This window comes from Pseudoliparis swirei, chromosome 23 (assembly GCF_029220125.1).
Source record: "Pseudoliparis swirei isolate HS2019 ecotype Mariana Trench chromosome 23, NWPU_hadal_v1, whole genome shotgun sequence".
Taxonomy (NCBI): Eukaryota; Metazoa; Chordata; class Actinopteri; order Perciformes; family Liparidae; genus Pseudoliparis; species Pseudoliparis swirei.
Window position 1 is genome coordinate 17750927 of NC_079410.1, and position 14034 is coordinate 17764960.

General features: G+C 44.7%; 1 protein-coding gene across 1 annotated transcript; it reads left to right on the forward strand.

The window, feature by feature from the left end:
* The first annotated feature begins 425 nt into the window (after window positions 1-425).
* On the forward strand, window positions 426-11328 carry top3a (DNA topoisomerase III alpha). Its single transcript, XM_056407793.1, has 20 exons — window positions 426-936; window positions 1143-1202; window positions 1296-1369; window positions 1469-1544; window positions 1942-2050; window positions 2448-2591; window positions 2729-2899; window positions 3006-3106; window positions 4546-4620; window positions 4953-5035; window positions 5325-5535; window positions 5684-5869; window positions 6369-6498; window positions 6925-7038; window positions 7127-7292; window positions 7439-7585; window positions 7722-7844; window positions 8661-8986; window positions 9062-9469; window positions 10351-11328. Exons 1-20 carry the CDS (start codon window positions 709-711, stop codon window positions 10512-10514), a joined length of 3096 nt encoding a protein of 1031 aa, XP_056263768.1. The 5' UTR covers window positions 426-708; the 3' UTR covers window positions 10515-11328.
* The last annotated feature ends 2706 nt before the right edge of the window (window positions 11329-14034 follow it).

The window sequence follows — 14034 nt, forward strand, 5'->3', positions numbered from 1 at the left end:
ATTTTGCGAACTCTTTCCATGTTGCCAGGAATAATGTTTGGTTGTATTATTACTAAATTGTTTACTTATTTATTTTACAAGAAATTAGACACATTTAAATGTGGGCCTATCTAATCTATTTACAATGTCTAACATTGCAAACAAAAGTGTGTATCATTTATTTTAGGACATGCCATTAAAATGGAAAAATGAAAGTTCTGATTTAGGGTGTGTTTTCATTTTCTGTTTAACATTGATATAACCTAGCGCTAATATGTACACGATAATTGTTATTATGAACGATGTTTTTTTATATAAACATACTCCATGCATTGAATGTAAATGCAAGTATTGTGCTATTATTAACATTAACCTGTTGTAATTCAGAAGTTTCGGTGGTTCTACGATTTTACGACAGTGTTACGACCTCGATTTACGGCAGTATTTGACAGGCGACTCGAGCGCGGAGTTTGTAAACAGAACCAAAGGTCTGCGTTTCTCCTCATGTTTTTTAATTAGAATTTTTTTCCATTTGGCTTCGAAGAAATTGTTTTTATACTTTTTTTTCTTTAACAAAGTGAAGCGAGGGACGTTTCTCAACCGGGGACAACTTTTGTGTTCTTTAAAGTTTTGACACACCATATGACTTTAGCTAGCTAGCTGTGTTAGCTAACATGCTAGCAGGCTGTCTGGAGGACCGCCGTCTTCCTCATGTGAGAGCTGCCAGGTATGCTCGTTTACCTTTTAGGGAGATCTTTACTTCGGTCCGGATTACAGCGGCTCGGGGTCCAGTCGAGGTGTTTCTGCGCGGCGCAGAGTGACCGGTGTCCGGGCACACCGCAGCCGGCAGACATGAACCGGAGCCGGGCTCAGATCAAGCGGGTCCTCTGCGTAGCGGAGAAGAACGACGCTGCCAAAAGCATCGCGGCGATCATGTCCAACGGCTCGTCCAGGAGGGTCAGTCATGTCAACAGATTATGTTATTATTTGTCAGTATAGTGCTGAACAAAGTCGTTCAAGGACTGAGAGTATGCAGTCACTGTATGTGTTATTATTGATAGAAGATCTTCCACTTTAACAATCTATCCCCAAATCTGTGCATACTATAAAGGTGTATTTGTCGTTGGTTTCTCCTGTTCTGATTGTCTTGTTTCCCATTTCAGAGAGAGGGGATGTCAAAGTATAACAAAATCTATGAGTTTGAATATCATCTCTTTGGTCAAGTGAGTGAATACAGTGACATAATAAGACATGCTCACATCTACTGGTCTGGTATGTTTGGGGATTTACATAATTCTGGTTTCTTTGTCTCTCAGGATGTGACGGTATCAATGACTTCAGTGTCGGGACATTTACTGGGTCTGGAGTTTAAAGCACAATTCCAGAAATGGTAAGTTGAAACTGGATTGTTGTTGTGTTTTTTTGTGGTATATTTAGAATCACACGGTATCATAACACCTGATTATCTTTATACCTTTTCTCTCCACAGGCACAGTTGCAATCCTGTGCTGTTGTTTGATGCTGAGGTAGAGAAGTACTGTCCGGATAATATGAATCACATTAAGGTATGTCCTGCAGGGAGTCACACAAAAACTCATGAAACAATTCCTTACTTTGTATTTAAATGAACCTATGGGATCACCCTGTAGCCACATTATGTTATTGTGATGCTGATTTGTCATGATAATTGTGATAGTTTAAGTTTTGGGACCATGATTTATTCGCAACCCAACATATAATCTTTTTATTTTCACGTCGATAATCTTTGACTCTACATTTATAAAACCAGGATGCACCTTTATGATGAGCCAGTCGGCAGCAGACGATGTACTTTCATTTATTTTTCCCTCTCTGCAGTAGCAGGCCACCATTTCCATTGAGAGGAAATAGTCTAGAAATAGACTTTAAATATTCCTCTTTCCTTTCTCTTTCTTTTGTCCCTTTATTTGTCTGTCTCTCTAGCGGACACTGGAGAAGGAGACGAGGCAGTGCCAGGCCATGATCATCTGGACTGATTGTGACAGAGAGGGAGAAAACATTGGCTTTGAAATCATAGATGTCTGTAAAGCAGGTATGATAGTAACCACTGCATTTTGTTTTTGTTTGTGTTTTTGTTGTTGTTGTGTGGCAGCACAACTGACCGTGCATCTCTAAAAGTAATAATTCAACATTTGGGAAATACGCTCACCGCTGAGTTAGATTAAAAGATTGATTCTTTATTGTTTATTATTGATGTTCTATGTTTGTACGGCAACGCTGGTGTCAGAATAAGGTTAGCTTAGGAAAAAGACCAAAAACGGAAAAAACATCTCGCCTGGTGCAGCCCAAAAACAACAAACTCTTAACACGTTGTAATTCACGATCCAAAAACCCAAGTTAAAACAACGTTTTGTGTATATTTGTCCACAAATTGCTTCTGATCATCGAGAGTATGTGTGAGTGTGTTTTCTTTTTATGTTTCTTCATAGTGAAGCCCAACTTACAAATATTTCGGGCCAAGTTTTCTGAGATCACCCCCAACTCCATTCAGAGAGCTTGTGAGACCCTCACGGAGCCAGACGCTAACATCAGCGATGCTGTCGATGTCCGTCAGGAACTGGACCTGCGAATAGGTACGAGAGAACTCCTAAACTATTAGTAATACATAGTGACACACACAAAGATATTTTTTTGTTAGGACTTCATTGTTGTTCGCTGCCCTTTCATATTCATATGATCCCATCTACTCTCCTCTGCTCATCTCCTCCAGGTGCATCCTTCACTCGATTCCAGACTCTCCGCCTGCAGAAGATCTTTCCAGAGTCTCTGGCCAATCAGCTGATCTCATACGGCAGCTGTCAGTTTCCCACTCTGGGATTTGTGGTGGAGCGTTTTAAAGCCATCCAGGCTTTCATACCTGAGACTTTCTACAAGATTAAAGGTACAACCTGTGCACAGACACACATATTGGTAGCATTCGTGTCTTTAACTGACACTAACTCGCCCCTCTTCATCCCCTCTGTTATCTATGTGTGTGGTTGTCTCAGTGCTGCACAAGGTGGAAGAGGACACTGTCGAGTTCAGTTGGAAAAGAAACCGTCTCTTCAACCACACAGCTTGCCTGGTGCTCTACCAGATGTGCATGGAGGTGAGTTTGCAAGCGTATGTTTTATGACACGTGTTTCGGCCGAGATTTTTGGCGACATGACAGGTCTTACCTCCGGCGTTTCTGCTGTTGCCCTTCAAAACAAGAGCTCAAGATTGAGCTTTATTCAGAGTGGCCGTGTCAAGCCTGCAACCCCGTGTTATAAGAGGTTTAGTGGAGAGCTCATAGCAGCGTATAATAATGATAACACGTGATGACTCACACATATCTGCACTCGACTTATTATGCATAACAGATTTATTGCAGCCACAATAAGCTATTTTTTGCCAAATGTTAGTTATTTTTTGCACAGATAGAACTGTATTTGTATTCTAATAAAGTGATTGAAAAATTATATTAGTTTTTTTGTCTGATGGAGCAGATTGGTTTAATTATAAAAATTAGTAAAAGGATTCTTATACTGCATTTAATTGCCATGGGACTTTAAATGTTAACTTTTCAAATTTTATTAGGTTGGCAAAAGGACCAACTGTAGGAGTTTGAGTCGGCCGGTCTGTCTCTCCCCCCCCCCCCCATAAGCAGTAAACCTAGGGGAATAACTGACATGTTAGATATTATGTGAGGTTATGTACTTTGCTAGTTTGTTTTTGTGAATGGAAGGTTGAAGGTATTTTTGTTTTGGTATAATTTCCTTCTGGTTTCTAAAAATGTTAATTGATGAGATGATTTGAATGGCCATGAGGCTTCAACTGACTTACTGCCAGCTGCTAACACAGATGCACACAAAACATGTCCGCACAAAACCAAATGGAAACTACCACTCTACATCTGTAGTAACTAATCTCATAAAACACAACATTATTAAAGAGGTAAAGTCAAAAGAAGTAAGATAACTGCTCTTAGATTTGTACAATGTTTTCACATGTCGTATGGTCTGAAAAGCTCTGAAACATTCAACAAATGTTTATAGAATAAAATATGTAACCCTAAATACACCGTTAAGAAACTCCAAGGGATTTCTTTCCTCATCAGGTTGGAACATTATTCAATCTTTTCTCAATATCATCAGATCTTTTTATGTAATAGCAGCTATTATGATGATGGTAGTAAAGAATGACAGGATCATTAATTGCTATTATACTGTGATGAAGTCTGATCACTCCGCCACACTCACTGTGTGTGTGTGTGTGTGTGTGTGTGTGTGTGTGTGTGTGTGTGTGTGTGTGTGTGTGTGTGTGTGTGTGTGTGTGTGTGTGTGTGTGTGTGTGTGTGTGTGTGTGTGTGTGTGTGTGTGTGTGTGTGTGTGTGTGTGTGTGTGTGTACTCTTTGCTGTGAACTCATCACCACATGTGTACCTCCTACTGCAGCTGGAGGACGCAGCAGAACATTTAAATGTGTGTTGTCCATCGGCCCTAAATGAAAAGGGCTAAAAGTCACATGTCGGAAGGTACAGACCAGAATATCCTTTCACTCATTTCCAGGATCCCATAGCAACCGTCACCGCAGTAACCAGCAAACCCAAGAGCAAGTGGAGACCGCTGCCTTTGGACACGGTGGTAAGAAATGTATAGCCTAGCAGCCAAACATGCTCTGTACGCACACACACACACACACACATACACACACACACACACACACACACACAAACTGCATCTTAAAGCAATGCAATTAGTTTTTCATCAGTATTTAATTAAATTTTCAATTCAGTTTATTTTGTATAGCCCATGATCACAAATTCCACATTAGCCTCAGAGGGCTTTACAGTCTGTACACATACGACATCCCTGACCTTTGACCTCACATCGTATCAGGAAAAACTCCCAAAAAATAGAAAAAAACTTTTCACAGTTCCAGCCTGAACAATCCTCTACCTTTTTGTGACCCTCAGGAAATGGAGAAACTTGTATCTCGGAAACTAAAAATAAGCGCCAAAGAGACCATGAAAATAGCAGAGAAGCTGTACACCCAAGGGTGAGTGCATGTTAGGTAAAGTGCATTCAGACTGCAACGTCTTGCTTTGGTCTGACCATATGCTCAACGTTATCAGGTTATCATCCCACGCTAGTTTTGATATTTCCTTTTGAACTTGTGTCTGTCAGACGCCACCATAACAGACACTTTGTGGCGTCAGTAAAGCGGCCAAATGTCTAGTTTGTTTACCTCAAAGTTGTGCCTATTTGTGTACATGGAAAGAGACCGGTTCCCTTCTGAGTTTGTCTGTGTTAAGATGAATTGTGACGATGTGTTTTCCTCTTCTCAGGTATATCAGCTACCCCCGTACAGAGACAAACATCTTCCCCACCAACTTGAGTCTCGGCCCCCTGGTGGAGCAGCAGACTCAAAGCCCGGTATGGGGAGCGTTCGCCCAGCGCGTGATGGACCAGCCTGGGGGTCCCAACCCACGACAGGGCAAGAAATCTGACCAAGCCCACCCCCCCATACACCCCACCAAGCACTCCAGCACACTGCAGGTACGTCGTGCAAATGTAGCTTCTTTTTACCTCTCGGAATTTCTGCGTTCAAACAGTCCTCCTTTATTATTTTTATTTTTTACAACAATACAATGGAAACAATATTTTAAAAGGTTTCACGGATTTCTTCTGTTTCTTCTGCGTCCAGGGCAATGAGGGCCGTTTGTATGAGTTCATTGTCCGGCACTTCCTGGCCTGTGTATCCCAGGATGCTTTGGGGCACGAGACGGTGGTTGACATCAACATCGCCCTGGAGAACTTCTCCACCTCGGGACTCATGATCATTGCAAAGAACTACTTGGACGTTTACCCGTATGACAAGTGGAGCGCTAAGGTGTGAGGGGGGGGTGTGTGTGTGACTATGAACTTAAATCAAATACTTAACTAACTGGCGACTTATTATTTTTAATGTATTTTTTGCTTTGGAAATATTGACCGGTACATAACACAGTAAAAATTTACTCTAACTAATATTTCCATAGTTTTTCATCTTTTTGCTGACACATACAAACAGACAACAAACCCACCGACCCATTGGTGCACCCACCTACCCCTCCCACTGGTACACCCACCTAGAGTACAGGAAAATAAATAAAAAGAGGTCACATATGTACCTGCATCCCTCTCCAGAGTAAATACGCAGTCATTACATCATACAATATATCCAGAAATTAAATGCCAATAGGATTGACCAGTAGAAAGAAACCAAAGTGCCCAAATAGATGTCTATGGCGGCTTGACCTCAAGGCTTCCTCACGACTAAACTAAGAGGTTGAGTGTGGTTCCCGCTGCTGGCGCTGATGCATCCAGTAACCCTGCTCTGTGTTTGCCAGCTGATCCCCGTGTATGAGCAGGGCTCTCAGTTCCAGCCCTCCGCCGTGGAGATGGTGGACGGACAGACGAGTCCTCCGCAGCTGCTCACTGAAGCCGACCTCATATCCCTGATGGAGAAGCACGGCATCGGTACGCTGTGAACACACGCAGACACGAGGCGGATTGTTTTATAACGTATGTGTTCTCAGCCACTCGCAGGTCTTTTTAATAAACTCCCATAGCCCTCGGTCAGCTGTACATGAAGCTAGGTGCCTGATCATGTCACAGTCAACATTGTTTTTGAAATATTGTACATGCTACTAAAACTTCTCAATTAAATATTGTGGGAAATGGAACTGAACATTTCTCTAAACATAAATTATAAACTGCTTTGGGCTCATTTAGTGAATTTAATACCTGACACAATGTATTTGATCACACTGATGCACAAAGTAGAATAAAGCCCCGCTTCAGTCTAATGCAACCAGAAGTATTAAAGAGAACATACAGCCACCATTCCTTTTCAGTTAAAGCTGTCTCGTATGAACTGTGTGTGTGTGTGTGTGTGTTTTACAGGCACCGATGCAACTCATGCAGATCACATCGAGACCATCAAGAGTCGCATGTATGTGGGCTTAACAGCTGATCAGAGGTTCTTGCCCGGAGAGCTCGGCATGGGACTGGTGGAGGGTATGTACACACACACACACACACACACCATACCGCGATACACGATGTGCCTCAATACATACATAGCATCTCTTATGTGTGTGTTTAGGGTACAACGCCATGGGATATGACATGTCCAAACCAAACCTACGCGCCGAATTGGAGGCTGACCTCAAGCTGGTGTCCGAGGGCAGGAAGGACCGACGCAGCGTGCTGCAGCACCACATCCAGAAATACAAGACCGTCTTCATCGAGTCCGTCAGGAAGGCGAAAAAGTGAGTCACAATTTAGCGCGGCGTCCATTTGTGTCTTTCTGAACCGTGTCATGTTTTAAAACGACGGATCCGTCCCACTCGTCCTGGAGTCGCTGCAGGCTGTGGGTTGAATCAGGTAAATGGTCCTTTGCCTGTTGCTGCCACAGGTTAGACGAAGCCCTGTCGCCATATCTGGGGGCAGCTCAGGAGATCCCTGAAGCAGAGTGGCAGGACATGGAGATGCCGCTGCCGGTAAGGAAGTGCCCTCGCTGCTCGCGGGACATGGTGCTGAAGAAGAAGAGGGAGGGAAACCGGTGAGGTCACATTGTTGAGCGTTGAAAGTCAGAATATCTTTTGGAGAGCAATCTTAACGACAGTAAAGTTTACTTTGGAAAACTGGGCGAGAACAAGATGCCAAAAGGCTCTCTGACGCCGTCCGTCCCTCTGCAGTACGTACCTGTCCTGTACGGGATACCCGGCCTGCAAGGCGGCGGTGTGGTTCCCCGACACGGTGCTGGAGGTGAGCCGAGACGACAGCGTGTGTCCCACCTGTCGGCCGCACCCGGTGCACATGTAAGTGTTTACTCGACCGATGTTGACATCAAACACAGGGAACCATTTCATTTAGCAAGTGAAGTTTATTATATGTAGCACCTTTTCATACAAGAATAAAAAATGAAAATGAGACAGTTAAAAAAACTGGAAAAGAAAGTACCCGGTTTCCTTATTTACCTTGAACACACAGCTTCCATCTCTTAGATTAAAGTGTGTGTGTGTGTGTGTGTGTGTGTGTGTGTGTGTGTGTGTGTGTGTGTGTGTGTGTGTGTGTGTGTGTGTGTGTGTGTGTGTGTGTGTGTGTGTGTGTGTGTGTGTGTGTGTGTGTGTGTGTGTGTGTGTGTGTGTGTGTGTGTGTGTGTGTGTGGCTTCAGCAGTGCAAGAAACTTGTCAAAATTCTCGTTTACACAAGTGGGCGTTAACCCCTTGAGCACATGCCTCTGCTCAGCTCAAAAATAGGGCACGAGCATCGAGCCAAAGTGCTCCACACCAGCATCTGTTTCCATAGCAACCGATCTGGTACAGAGCTCAAAGTTGAACTACAGCCTTTTACTCTAAGAAAATATAACGGTTTATAAAAATAAAAAATAAAATCTGATTTCACCCAGCAGTTTCAGCGTGTTGTGTAACTGTTAACAGATGTGTGCGAGAATAAACTCTTTCCTCTCTCGGCCTTGCCACTGGTCGCTACGGCAACCCGCTGCATTATGCAAACTTTTGTTGAACGCGCACACTTTTTTTCTTCCCGCAATTAATTCAATATTCACTTCAAAACTTTGTGGCAACATAAGGGTTCTTCAACATGTCGTTTCCTGTGTGTCCGACACTCTGCAGGTTGAAGTTAAAGTTCCAGAGGGGCAGCCTCCCTCCCATGATGCCTCTAGAATTCATCGGCTGCATCGGCGGATGTGACGAGATGCTCAGGGAGGTGCTGGACCTGAAATACCTTTGGGCAGGGGGGGGAGGAGGTGGAGGCGGTGGAAGTGGCGGAGGAGGTGGCGGTGGAGGAGGTGGAGGAGGAGGAGGAGGAGGAGGCGGCGATCCTCATCCACCGGCTCCAAGGCCCCCCCGCCTCCCGAGATCAAATCCTCGCCCTTCCCTTCCCCCGGTCCCCTCCTGGCCCCCGCAGCCGCCCCCTCCAGCAGGGGGCGGTGGTGGCGGTGCAGGGGGCGGTGGTGGCGGTGGTGGCGGTGGTGGCGGTGCAGGGGGCGGTGGTGGCGGTGGTGGCGGTGCAGGCGGCGGCGGCGTCATCGTGTGTAACTGCGGTCAGGACGGCCTCCTCCTCACCGTGCGCAAAGACGGTCCCAACCAAGGCCGGCAGTTCTACAAGTGCAACGGCGGCAGCTGCAACTTCTTTCTGTGGGCCGATGAGCCGAGTCAGCAGGGGGAGCCGCGGAGCCGAGGCCCCCCGCTGCAAGCCCCACCGAGGGTCTCCGTGGGGTACCCAAACCCCCCCGGGGGAGGCCGAGAGCAGCGAGGGGGTGCGGGGGGGCAGACGATGTGTAACTGCAACGAGGCCGCGGTGACGCGCACGGTGCAGAAGGACGGCCCCAACAAGGGCCGCACGTTCCACACATGCGGGAAACCAAGAGACCATCAGTGTGGCTTCTTCCTGTGGGCCGATGAGAACGAACCTCCACCAGGCAAGACACACACACACACACACACACACACACACATTAATCAAAATGCAACACTGCTTTTCACATTTTCAGAAGCGTGAAATGAACATCCTCTGATTGGGATATTTTTAACTCTGCTGACTGGGCAGCTTCAGATTGTCAGTGACCGTCCAGCACGCTGGTCCAGACTGAAACATCTGGACGAGGAAGTGAGCTACTGCCATGAGGTTTGGGACAGACATTCATTCGCCTCCCAGGATGAATTGAAATGGATTGCTATTGGACGATATTTCGTACTAAAAATAGATGAATGAATCACTTTGGTTGCATTCAGGAATATAGACTCTCGGTGCAGAGTTTCAGCTTTGTTACCGTCTGCTGTGTTTAAAAAAGGACTTTAAAAAAAATCCATCTTCAAATGTTTCTTTGATTGCGGTCTGTGTCATCAGGTCAATATATTTTCTCTTTCCCTTGCGTCACCAACTCCAAGTCAAATTAAAGGGGAGGACTCAGGACTCCCATTCGCACGCTGACGTTGCTGACATTTGTGGTGCTTTTAGTTTTATTACTCACAGTTAGATCTCTGACTGCATTCATCAGATAATTGACACCGTGAGCCGAGACTCATCTAATGCTTTCTGTGTGTGTGTGTTTCTGTGTGTGTGTTTCTGTGTGCACGTCAACACTGTTTATCCAGAACATCTCAATGCGAGCAACGAGCGTGAAAGATGTACTGAGATAAAACACCAGAGAGAGAGAGAGAGTCCTCACCTCCATCTTTATTTCTTGAGTAGAGCTGTTATGACTCTCAAACACTCACCCGGTTGACTCTGAGTCCCCGTGTGCACAGAATCCTCCTCTACACGCCTAATGTTGTGTTTGGTCTCTGCTCCCCGTGGCAGGTGTGTATGGCGGTGGCTTTAATAACGGTGGAGACGCAGGGAAGAAGGGAAGGAAGGTCACGGGCGATCCCACCGCCAACAAACCTCCGGCTGCGAGGAAACCGCGGACCTGCGGCATCTGCCACACGCCGGGACACACCCGGGTCACCTGCCCCCAGCGGTGACCGCCGCCTTAAGACACTGCGCCTGGATTTGCTGAGTCGGACTTCATTTTTTCCAAGTATGCTCAGCTTGGATTGTAGGAACCTCTCCGCAGGGGGCGGAGCTCTTTTATTGGAATATAAACAAGACGACGTTTCCTGTTGATAACCAAGAGGACTAAAGCGGCTTTGAGCTCAAGACTGAAGTCATGCAATGACTCGACACACTTGTTTTACCCTCACAGTGATAACTCTGTTGTATAAAATGAATAAAAAGGGGGGGATGTTTTTAACTAGCTCTTATCTCTCAGTCCTCCTCAGATCTGTGTGCTTGTTCAACAACAATGACTCCTTTCTCCCTGGGAAGAAAGTTCCAGGTCATGCTGGGGTCCAGTGAACTCTTCGTAAATAACATTTTCGGAAAAATGTCCGTATATTTTTGCTCTCTTGCCAAGCGTGAGATGAGAAGATCGATGCCACTCCTGTGCAGTAGATATGATGCAGCAGTTAGCTTAGCATTACGATTTAAATACCTCAGAGCCACAGGAGGGTTTACTATATATGTATATGATTATTATTATATAATAGAGGCTATTCAAATGTTTCCCAACATATTTAACTTGAGAGTGCCATATTCGTGAACTCTTTTGCCTCCAGAGGAAAAGAGGACGACATTGAGGAGAAGAACTAGTTTCACACCTGTCTGTGTGTGTAACCTGGTTGTGATCCGGTGGTCCTGAAGCTAATGAATCGTTGTGTTTATCTGTATTTAATTTGTTTTAAAGTTTATTCTCCCACAGGAGTCTAGTGAATAAATGTTTATTTTAAAGAAACTGTATTTTTGCAAACGGTTTCTTTATAATTACTAGTCGTGAAGATGTGTGTGCGTGTTACACATTGAGAGTGTGTGTGAGCGGGCGTGTCGTCATGGCAATATGTGACACAATGAGACGCCGACTGCAGCAGGAAGTTCCACAGAAGAGGGTCGGAGTGCTCCGGTGTTCGTGGTTCAGGTTATGTGTCTTTGTCTTCCTCCACCTCGCAGGATGCAGACACACCACCTCCCAGGAGGCCGAGCGGTTTGAAGATGGCCGTGGTCCCAGCAAGGAAGGAGTAAAGTGCTCCTTAACAACTCTGGTGGACTCTGGCGTCACAGCTGGTGAGATTCCATCCATTGACTTTTAATATATGGACGTGGTCTCTGATGTGTGACGCGGGTTTCTGAAGAGCCGATGTGGAGTTCAAAGAGCTCACGTTTTGGTTTCATCATTCAGCTCTTCGGAAAAAACATTGTGAAAATAAAGGTTTCAGGCGTTGGTATTCTTCTCTTGGTTCCTCTGGTTTTGGTTTCATTGTGAGTCTTCTAAAGCTCTTTCTTTCTGCTTTTCAGAGTAAATGAATAAGTAATATGAAGAAAATCATATGTACCTGATTTAATGTGCTAAACCCAATTAGCTCAAATAACTTACTGTAGTTTCATCATTTCAAATGGAGCTTATACCATCATATCTCTTGTCCTGACCGGTGGTAGCAGAACTTGTAATATGTCCCTTTACTTAAGTAAAAGTAGCCATATACCACGATGCAGAAATACTGTATTGAAAATATATGTCCAGCTTTCAAAATTGTACAAAAAGTGCAAAATTAGAAGGAGTTGAATGGAATATTCCTACAATCCTTCCCTCTGACTGTAGTGGAGTATTCCTACAATCCTTCACTCTGAGTCCGGAATAGTCCTAGAATGATATCATGAAATATTCCTACAATCTTTCCCTCTGACTGTAGTGGAAGCTCTAAACTCTCTCCAGTGGTCCTATTTGATTTCCCTGCTGACAGCACACACACACACGGCTCTAACTGATGGGGTGACAGGTCGGCTGCATTAAATGTTTCCCTGAAAAAATATCATACGCGTTCCCGAAAGTCTGCCAGACAGAGTTTGTGCATGCTTCGTGTTCCACTGCAGGATTTGGAAGGTTTTAATGTTCCCAGAAGTGCTGCCTGGCGACGAGCCAGATGTGCCAGATGAAGTACCCCCCCCCCCCCCCCCACACACACACACACACACACACACCCTTGGATAACAGAAGGGAAGTAAATCAGAAACGCATGGATTCCTGGTATGAGCCTGTAAGTTACCCTGCTGCCCTCCCCTCCACTCTGTTATTATTCCAGGGAAGTGGCGGTGATCTTCTTACCGTCACGTGTGGTGAGTCATGCGTGAGTCAGAACATGTGGGTGGGAGTGAGCGCCGCGATCCGTCCTGTCGTGTTGTTTTCTTTCTTCCTTTCTTTTTTTTCTTCTTGCCTCTCCATCCTCAGATCCCGACTCCGCTGCTGCGGTATCCGGGCAGATAACAAGTCATGTGATTTGGCGTGTTTCTTTTTTCTGAATCGATGCGAAAAAGCCTCCTACTGACGGGAAAAAAAGATGTTGCTGTCATCCCGTATTACTTTCTTCTTCTTTTTTTTTAAAGGGGTACCGCCGGTCCCGGTAGAGGAGCTGCTGGAGGAGAAGCACGAGGAAGCACAACGAGCACGTCTCCATATTATTTATCCTGAAGATGCACAATCACCACAGTAACCCTATAATAATATAGCATCAACTAACAGGGGACACCTTTATTTATCTGAACGTTTTAACCTGTGCACAATGTAAATCACGTGTAGTCCATCTGTGTCTCTGAAGGGAGCGTGACTAAAGTTTGATGAAATGACCTTGGGCTTCAGGCTGGAAACTAGAAGCTGAATTTCAAACTGGAGGTGTGAAGTTTGAAAAGATACGTGGGTGTTTACATATTTATATTTGATCCACCTCTACAAGTCCAACTCCTTTCTGAAAGTGAAAGACAGAATCACTGAAGTAAAACATGCCGATTGTAACTCCCCCCATGTTAATATGATTAATATATCTGTCTGTCCATAATAGGAGCTTATAGTTAAATTATTGTTTTGGATCATTGATAATGAAAATAATCCTTAGTCACAGCTATGGACACCTTTTTTCTTTTTTTCTTTAAAGCCTATAAACTCACATTATTATAATCCACAAACTATAAAACCACAGATTCTATATATCACTATTAAAATATTCTTGGATTATTGTTGGAGGTTTCTGGTTTAGTTGTTTACATAATCTCGGGACTAGGAGGTCAAAGGTCACGGTCAGTGAAGGTGGATTCAGCCCTGAGCTGTTCGTCAACTCTTCCTGGTGTCATATCATCATCTTCACCATCATCATCATCATGATCATCATCTTCACCATGATCATTATGATCATCATGAGCATCATCTTCATGATCATCATCATGATCATCATCATCATCATCATGATCATCATCATCGAGCTTTTCTGCCGTCGCCTTAGAAACTGTTGCCAAGACACCCAATGCCCGTAAGTGATGCAAGTGTTCCAGGTGCAGAGAGACAGTGGACCATATATGCGTGTGTGTACGTGTGTGTTTGTATGTGTGTGTGTATGCATGTGTGTATTTGTGTGTATTTGGGTATGTGCGTGTGTGTGTATATGTTTGTGTGTATTTGTG

Bases quoted from the DNA above. Each gene is read 5' to 3' on its own strand.
- top3a (XM_056407793.1), top strand. From the start codon at position 709: ATGCTCGTTTACCTTTTAGGGAGATCTTTACTTCGGTCCGGATTACAG. The intron at 937-1,142 runs GTCAGTCATGTC...TTCCCATTTCAG, and splicing joins CCAACGGCTCGTCCAGGAGG to AGAGAGGGGATGTCAAAGTA. The intron at 5,536-5,683 runs GTACGTCGTGCA...TTCTGCGTCCAG, and splicing joins AGCACTCCAGCACACTGCAG to GGCAATGAGGGCCGTTTGTA.